Source organism: Pundamilia nyererei, unplaced genomic scaffold (genome assembly GCF_000239375.1).
Source record: "Pundamilia nyererei isolate P.nyererei 1_Seehausen unplaced genomic scaffold, PunNye1.0 scaffold00026, whole genome shotgun sequence".
Classification (NCBI taxonomy): domain Eukaryota; kingdom Metazoa; phylum Chordata; class Actinopteri; order Cichliformes; family Cichlidae; genus Pundamilia; species Pundamilia nyererei.
The window spans coordinates 1,810,308-1,819,732 of NW_005187427.1; the positions used below are offsets into that span (position 1 = coordinate 1,810,308).

At 38.8% G+C, this 9,425-nt stretch overlaps 1 protein-coding gene across 3 annotated transcripts; it reads right to left on the minus strand.

Annotated features, from left to right (window-relative positions):
• Positions 1-1,327: 1,327 nt before the first annotated feature.
• On the minus strand, positions 1,328-8,965 carry LOC102211366 (leukocyte cell-derived chemotaxin-2). Of its 3 annotated transcripts, none has more exons than XM_005727750.1 (5): positions 8,922-8,965; positions 4,996-5,301; positions 4,472-4,559; positions 3,997-4,142; positions 1,328-1,998 (listed from the first exon to the last, which is right to left on the minus strand). In XM_005727750.1, exons 1-5 carry the CDS (start codon positions 8,926-8,928, stop codon positions 1,832-1,834), a joined length of 714 nt encoding a protein of 237 aa, XP_005727807.1. In that variant the 5' UTR covers positions 8,929-8,965; the 3' UTR covers positions 1,328-1,831. The 3 variants fall into 3 exon arrangements, with proteins under 3 accessions (XP_005727807.1, XP_005727806.1, XP_013764941.1); XM_005727749.1 differs by lacking the exon at positions 8,922-8,965 and adding an exon at positions 8,595-8,661; XM_013909487.1 differs by lacking the exons at positions 3,997-4,142; positions 8,922-8,965 and adding an exon at positions 8,595-8,661.
• Positions 8,966-9,425: the final 460 nt, after the last annotated feature.

Consider the following 9,425-nt stretch of genomic DNA (forward strand, 5'->3'; position numbering starts at 1 on the left):
AGAGTGGATGTTGTCCCACTGTGCGTACAGCTGAGCTGCAGATGTCTGAATCAGAAGGCTTGAGTCTGAGCTTACTTTTCAACTCATATGCTAACTACAAACTACAGAGGACATCGTTCAGATATACAGTGCTGTGCAAAAGTCTTGAGTCAATCATCAAAGAGATAGGCACTCTTGGGATGAACCAGTGCTGTCTATATATAACACTAAACTTAGCAACCCCCCCCCCCCCCAAAAAAAAGCAGTTTTAAATTGTATTTTTAAGACACTTAGTTACTAGCAAAACATAATTTTCTTCCATTTCTTTAGTTAAATCTCTGAAAATTGCCAAAGATAACACAAAATTGAAGTGTTAGGCCTAGAAATAGCTAGACTTGAGTGTCTGAAAGTTATGTCTTTAGGAAACAGGGGGGAAAAAAGAAAGAAATCCATAAAAGACCTGACACAGGTCGTGGGAAATCCATCCGGCCCTCACTTGATACATCTACTGTCTGCAGAGGTCTCGCAAGAAATGATCTCAGTGGAAGGGTGAGAAAGAGCACCGGGGGAGAAAAGGCTGAGGGATGCCAAATAACACAAGAATTACTCTGAAAACCAGTGGTAGCAGGCCTTATGGCATTATGAACCTAAACTGAACACTTTTGTATGAAATCCTCGTCAGCAGGTACAGAGAAGGTGTAAAACATGGGGAGGCCATGTTTTAACTGCTCTTTGGAAATCACCAACAAGTTGTTAATGCAAAGGTAGAAACTCTTAAATGCTTGAATGAGTCATATGTTAGTGGGAAATGCCTTAACACGCACACATCAGACTTTAAAACATGAAGTGATATCCTGTGTCTCGATGTGATTATTAGTCATAAGATGATGTGATTAGTAAACTGGAAATGTGTTAATATTTATTTTTCCATCCTGGTAACACAACACTATCACTCTATGGTTTATTGTTTAGTATTTAGATTTGTACAAACTCAGAATATTTGCAGTTACAGTCAACATTTCTTTGCTGATATGTCACCAGGATGACTGCTGAGGGCCAGTGTCAGGTTTGTTTTAAAATAGCTCCATCTTTTGGTGTGCCATACTCATTACATTAGTACTGTACATGTGGAAATCTCCCCATCTGTAGATATCAGATGAATATGATGGAAGATATTGGTAATATAATTAAAAAAAATTGAATAAAGTTTGTGTTGAATACACTTGCTATTTTTAAGATGGGGAAAATATTTGACAGCCTCATTTTTAACTTTGAAATAGAAAGCACTTCAGACAAAAGAAGAAATGAAACTTTATATTTATTCCATTGTTGAAAAATAAAGTCACGGTTATGAGTGATGGGATGTGAGATGGGACATTTTTCACAGAAAAGGAGAAGGAAAATGTTAAACATATGACTCGTGACTTTTTAGAAAACATCCTTTTGTTTGTATTCGATATAAAGTATTACAAAAAATTTAAATGGTTGTAAAAACTGAGAAATGGAGACAGACAGTTATCAAGTATAGTAACGCTGGTCATCACAAGTTTGTAGAAATGTGTTTTAAATAAGTGTTATTGTAAGAAAAACAATACAATGCATCTTTGTTAAGTTATTGTAAAAATAGAGACCAACATTTTTTTTATGGCTATAATAGAGAATAAGAAGAATTAACATTTACAAAAAGTGTCAGAGTAGCCAAGTAAAAGTTGCTCATAGTAAGAAATCGGAAAGCAAATAAGTCTATATAAATTCTTATTAGCATTAGGGATTTTATGTGCAGGGGCATGCACCACGTAAAAAAGACAAGGACGCATGGTGCCTCAGTTGTATAACACATGGAAATAAAGGTTTATATGAAGGGTGAAGGATCAGTACCATCACACATTTGCAGCTCCAGGTGTGATGTGATGCCAGGGAACTGTTCTTGCAGTGGCAGTAAATAGCCCAAGGCCTCTCCTTGAGTTACCGGGCCGGAGTAACGATAAGGACGGATGTTGAAGATCTTCACGCAGTGTACTAAATGGGACCAAAACAAATATAAATCAATTATTTTGTGGGCATTAATTCCTTAATATCACCCTTAAAAAAATGCTCAGACAAATCAATGACTTAAGCTAACTCAGCTGAATAAAGTGCTTATTGACTACACACCAAAGAGTTTGAGTTTACTGTTTTATAACTTGCTATCAATCACATGTAAATCATAAGAAACTGATGAGGAAAATGCTCTGTATGAATGTGACGGCCTCATTTTGAACTTGTTAACTCTAGTTATTTGTAGAGTTTGCTTCCTTAATGTTTTCCAGCAGTCTGATCCAGAAATTGAGAGCAAAATGGCTGTATTTCCAGTTTTTCTCTGTGAGGAGTATTGGATATCTGACAGATGGGTGTGGGGGATAAGAGTGTGAGTCTGGCTTTTTGATTTTATATAAGTGAGAGCATTTTTAAATCAAGTCTGTAGAATTGGGAAGCCAGTGTAGCTATAATAAAACTAGTGCCCTCTGTTATGCATTTTAGTTACTAAGCTTGCAACAGAATTCTGATTAAGTTGCAGACCAGAAAAAAAGTGCATTGTAGCAATCCAAACTAAAAAAGATGAGTGCATGAACAAGTTTTTCGGACTGAGCAAAGGGTGGATTTTGGCAATATTCCCAAGATGGAAGAAGGTTGGCTTGGTAATAAGCTCGTGCCTGAAACTCCAAGACTTTCAACTTGTGGTTTTACCCTGTTAGCTTATTTCCCTAGTTTGGCTGAAGGATAGAGCTGTGGTAAGGTGGGTTTAGCATTCACTTTATCGTTGGCATATGAATAGTTCACTTGTGCAGCTAAAATCCTCTTCCAGCGTTTACAAATGTTACAAATGCAGGCTCAAGACCCTAAAAAAAACCTTAGATCTCGCCTTTACCAGCCGCCTAAACAAGCCGGCTGCCAACCTAGAAACAAACAACCTAAAAGTAGTTCTACAGCAAACTCACCAACATCATTAAATCTTAAAAGCACTTAATGATCAGTGTCTCAGCATTAATGTGGGCATCACGGTGAGGTAATGTGTCTCTGTGATGTCTAATCATGTCTGTGCTTTACCCGGAGATGAAAGGAGCTGACAGTACATGTGTTCTTCTGATAATACACTTCAATTATAAGGTGAGAGGCAGAATGAGGACTAATGATGTTTACTCATCATTCCAGCACCTTATCAGCTCAGGATGGTCTCAAAACACATTACCACGCATGAGCACATATACACATACAAATAGGTATACACCGCAAAGGAATACATGGGTATTTTAGGCACATACACAGATGCATTCCCTTTTTTCTCTAATGATGGCCCTTATGGGGGGTCATTACTCATGAACAGCCTTTAGTGGGGTTTCACATAGACCCCGATCTTAGGGGCTATCAGGAGGTCAATGCAGTCTCCGCTCGCGTTTCAGCACCTTAACTAATCCCTTTAAATCATTCCTTTTCATTCTCATGCAATGCCTCTACCATAATAGCATGGCCTCGCCTTTGCCCTAGCCATGGAACTATACAGTAGATTAAAGGAATTCACAGGCAACATTACAAGGTTACAAGGATTTAATTAAACCTGGTTTATGCTTATTTTCAGTTATAAAAATATCTCAATGGACTTCTAAATTGAATTTTTTAGAAATTGAAACAGACTTGCACACCGACTTATGGCCATACTAACAACATGGGTCTTTGAATGATATTCTGGTAGGCCATTTGACTGGTCTGCCACTTTGGTTCCAACTGAAATATTTAGACAAGTACTGGATGATTTGACGTATGTTTGGGTACAGCTATTCATGCAGTCACTGATTCATCCTAATGATGTGCTAAATATCTACTGAAATAGGTCTTTATCTGGTACAGGAATCGGTAAAGACCTGCAAATCTTTGTCCTGTTTATTTTGATTGAGACTCACATCTACAGTTTTAAAAACACTGTAATTTTGCTTGCTTTGCTAACTTTCAGGTATTGTGCTAGCATCTTGTCCCTCTTACCATCACTGAGGAGTTTGACTCCATCAAACTGATAACCAGCTGGGTCTTTCCGACTCACTGGACCAGCCAGAGAGCCTGAAAATGGTGTGTTGATGATCGAATAGTCATCACATACAAGGTCCACGGCTTTATAAAGGCCATTACCTCTGTAAAAAGACATGTGACAGAGGAGACTGGCATTAGTTTGCCATCAGAAAAGGCTAGATTCAATTAGTCATCTTAATCTGGCCAGAACAAAAATGTCTGATTAGTTATTTGGACATCATCTCTGTCTACAGAAAGTCAGCCTTCTACCCAGACAAAGCTTCACTCATCATTAATTCCAAGTGGTTTGGTAAAAATGTGCTTTGTCATTGTAGGGATCAGGCTTGGATACTATACAAAACTAGACATGGGGCAGTATCAGCGTCTGCATGTTGCAGTATGAGTAATCCTCTGAGGGCTCTGAGATAAAGATCTGATCAGGATTAGTCACCTTTGGGAGTTAAAAGCTCCACAGCCGTACGCATCACAAGCCCTCACTCTGTTGTGGTGACCGGCACAAAGCATGCTCCAGGCTTGGACTACAGAGAGAGGTAAAATGAAATAGGTTAGATAATACTTCTCCTTCCAAAATAGGCACCATATTAAAAGCTGCAGCACTGCACGCCAAAAGGCCAAGCATAAAGACGATATTTTTAAAAATATGTTTTAACATCCACTGACTGTGACTCATGCTCTATTCATGTGGAAATAAGGCCAATTACAGCAGAAAGGCACTATTCAAATGTCATTTACTGATGTCTTCTCCATCAGTTTTGTGTTACCCATACATACAGCCTCACTCCCACAATAACGTTTTCATGAGTCAGACTTGAAAAAAACTCTGCAAATCCATTTTAATTCCTTCTTGGCAGAAAAAAAGAATGAGCTGTGTGTTTGTGACCATCTGAAGAAGTTTGCAGGAGGTTTGTGTTATTGTAACATTTCGATATGGGCAGATGCATATTTCTATCATACCTGGCATGCAGCACTGGCGCGTCTTGGCCCCTGAACACTTGTCTTTGAGGTATCGGTCTTGGCAGATGTAACGGACTGGCTGGCAAATGCCTCCCAATCTAGTGCAGCTGATGTCACTTCTAGGTCCCATGAACACTCTTTTGCTTCCTGATTTGACTTTCTTTCCTGGAGTCACAGCCTTTGGCCTCCTGTCATGAGAACTTGTGAAATTTCCCTTCACCTTGAGTCTGCTGCTGTTCTTGTCAGGGCTTTGAATTTGTTCCTTTTTTCTCTCTCCATGTTCTAAAGCGCCACTTAACACCACATCTTGGGAGAGATGAAATGAAATGAGAGTTAGAGTTAAGAGTGTAATGGAGAAAGGATTAAAAAAGAGAATGGCTAGAAAATTTCCAGGTTGAAGGATTAAATCAAACTTTTCTGAGACTGATATTTGGAATGAGTTATGCAGTATTTGGAATATGAAGCAGCAGATTTTCTTTCTGTTCAGTTAATACCACTTACAGTCTGTGAAAAAGTATACGCTCCCTTCCTGATTTCTACTTTTTTTTTTTTTTTTGCATTTTTGCTACATCCATTTGCATCAACATTTGGCAATAAACTGATTCTGATTCTGATTCTGATCTGCTTATCCAATTCAGAGTCGCTCAAAACTCATAACTGCAATATAGACCGGGGCTGCAAAGTATCTCAAGCTGGAGTCCACGGTGTCACCAAAACTGCCTAAAGTATGCCTCACCTCCAAATCTCTCTCCTCAGTCTGAACCACCTAACCTATAATCTGTTCCTGAAGTGTACCATGATTTAGCAGAAGTGTTCGGAAACGATCTAGCTTTCTTTCTCCCTCCTCACCATCCTTTTGATTGTTTTACAGATTTACTTCCAGAAGCCTCACTGCCCACTAGTTGACTCTACAGTTTAACTAAACTAGAATGTGAAGCAATGGAAAAGTACATCATGGACTCTCTTGTAGATGGAAGTATTCATCCGTCTTCTTCTCCTTTTGGCGCATGCTTCCTCTTTGTCGAGAAGAAAGAGAAAACTCTCCATTCTTGCATTGATTTCAGAGATTTGCACAAAATAAGTACCATTACTGCTCCTTTTATCTGCCTTTGAACTCCTGCAGTGGGCTACAGTTTTTTTTTCCAAGCAGGATCTCCATAATGCATAACATCTATTGTGCATTAAGGAAAACAGCCTTCAGTACTCACCTGTGACACTTCTTATACCTGGTAATGCCCTTTGGTCTTACCAATGGTCTTACTGTTTTCCAAATGCTTGTCAATGACATTCTCTGTGACTTTCTGAAAAGTGATTTTCTTTGTTTTATCCTTGTTTACCTGGATGACAATTTGATTTTTAAAGTCCATCTCAGAACACTGTAAGTCCAGCAGCTCCTCCAATGCCTTCTGGAGAAGCTGTATGTTAATGGAGAGAAGAGCTCTAATGCTTTTTGAATGTTGCCACTCTATCCATGACCTAAGGAAAACCTCCTTGTCTATTACTGACTTCTCCAAAGTTTGCCTTCCAGTGAAACTCTTTGCCATGGCCTTGTTCTTATTCAACCAGACCCATCTCAGCAGTTCATTGTGGAAGTGGACGCGTCAGATTCTGAGGTAGGAGTTGTCTTATTTCAACAGAAAAATGGCAAAATTCACTCAGTGCATTGTTGGCGCCCATGAACTGCTGGTCATCAAGTTAGTCCTCAAAGAACGGAGACACTGGATGGAGCAAGCTGAGCATCTCTTTGTTGTATTTACCGACCATGACAACCCCCATTACCTTCAGACCACCAAACATCTAAACTTTTGCTTTTTACCAGATTCAGCCTAACCATCACTTACAGACCCGGCTCCCATAATTTAAAGCCTGACACAATGTCCCATTAATTCTCCACCTCTAATTCCACCTCAGAGAATAAAACCATCCTTCCACTTATTTGCATCATCAATTCCTTGGCTTGGGAAATAAAGTCTCTATTAGGGAATGCTTAGCGGGAAATAAGTCCTCCAGCTCCCCACCTTCCCCACTTCTTCAGACTCCCATTCACCCTCGGTCCCACCTGTAGTCCCATCTGACTACTGCCCAGATTAAATCCACAATGTCTTTCACATCACTTCACAGCTCAAACCTGTTCGGTCCAGTCCACTGTTTTGTACCTTTGTCTAATATTAAAATTTGCTTGATGATACGAAACACATAAGAGTGACAACTATGGCAAAAAAAGAAGAAATCATGAAGGGGGATAAATACTTTTTCACTGGACTGTTTATTTATATTACAACTAGATTTAGATATTAGGGATACCAGTTACATTCTGTCATACTTCACATAGATGTTTGCTTCAAAATGCCCCCACAAAAACACTATTTTAAAAGGATCACCTTCAAAATTGCAGTTTTTAGGTATTAAGGGAAAAACTTTTCTTGCATTTTCTTGATTAGTTAATAAAGTCACCAAGTAAGTCTTAACACACTGTAGGACGCCTTTTTTCAGGGTTGAATGGTGTTACTTGTCTATATAGACAGACAGAGTCATAGTTCAGTTATTCATAGTATGTTTAATTCTGACAGCATACTAATTATCCTGCCCAGGCATGAGTCTTTGATCTTCATTAACCTCAGAAGCACATAAAATCTTTCAATCACACTGCCCTGGCACAAGAACACACATTGGGCTCAGTGATTGAAAGAAGCTGCTTATCACTAGAAGGCCTTAATGAGTGGGCAGAATGGTTGGCTGTGGCATGGAAAAGCAATTTTCCTCAGCATGCGAACTAAATTAGAAAAGACCAAATTTTTTTGACATGTGCAAGTGTGCCTTTTGCCTCAGCAAAATTAGATAGCATTAAAGGTTTGCTGCAGTTTTACTAAATGTTTGTTTATGTATTGCCAGGCTTCTACTACATTTTAAAGCAGCTGCAGTGTTAGGCTGTTAACAGTTAAGGTACTAACAGTTAACCTGAAGAGATGAACACATGCAAAGACAGACACAGCACTGATTGGCAAGCACATTTCCATTAACTCCACTTGACTGGATACCTCTCATGGAACTGCAGGGTTGTGTCCACTGTGGTGCACGAATCATTTTCATCTCAGTAGAAAGATGGCTGTCTCATTTTCATGTCGCTCAGCAATCCCCCAGAGTTACTGTGCCTTAAGCTTTTTAGTTAGATGCAATGATGTAATGTTGCATTAAGCACTCAGTCATGCTTTAAATGTGTCATCCACTTGCGCCAACTCATAGTCTCTCTGGCAATAGGCTCGAACCCCCCAAGGTTCATGTTTACAGGAGTTTACAGTCTCCTAATAGGGCTCAGTTCATGGTAATTTGCAGGGCCAAGCAGATGTTTATGCACCATTTATTGTTTCCATAATAGGAATCTTATTACACTGCTGAATGAAAATTTGTGTCCTATGTACCCTAATACATACTTTTAGCATGTGGATTCAAGTATTTTGTGGGAATGCACGTGTCCATGTCTGTATGATCTACTTAATACAATTACTAATATATCCCAGACATATTCCATACACTATGATGCACGCTAGAATAGTGTGCATTTTGCAGGTGGCAATTTTATACGAAAGTGACTTACGTACAGCATAATAAGAGCGCAGATATGACACAGATCCTAAACAGTCTTCCCATCATCAGGTCAGAAATAAAAAAAAAATCTGTAGAATGATGAATGAACAACAGAAAATGTTTTTAATCTAATCAAACAAGTGTCCGATAAATGTAATCTTTGTATTAATATCAACTATATGGCTAAATCCTTCAATAAAAAAAGTAAAAAATATAGCTTGGGTTTTGTTTGTTTTTTTAAATATAATACTAGGAAATCTGTCTCAAATCTCAAAGGAACACACGGAAATGATGGAATAATACTGAGACTTTTTAGAGATAGAAAATTGAACTAGACTTACCAGTCATGTGCAGATGCTGAAGAGTGGCTCCCAGCTCAGTGGGAAGGAACACAAAGAAGGGACTGTTGGAAAACCAGCCTGCTGTGGAAGCTACACGCCTGAGCCACAGGACATCCCCCAACTGTCAATATTGACATTGGCTGCTAGAAAGCATACCCTTTTACTGGCTCAAAAAGCTCAAGTTTACTTACTTTCTACTGCTACACTAAAAGCTAACGATTAGGACACACACACACACACACACACACACACACACACACACACACACACACACACACACACACACACACACACACAGCTTGGCTTCAGTAAACATTAAATCTACTTGAGAACTTTCAGTTAAAAACTCGTTTTATGTATTAGACAGTAAACAGTAACTTGGGAAAAGCACCAGCTGTTATGGCTAATCTAAATATACAACAGGTGATATAACAATGAAATGCTTATAATATTTAAAAAATGTTGTTTTAAAGTTCTTTTTATTGTCTCCAAGAAATAAAGTTT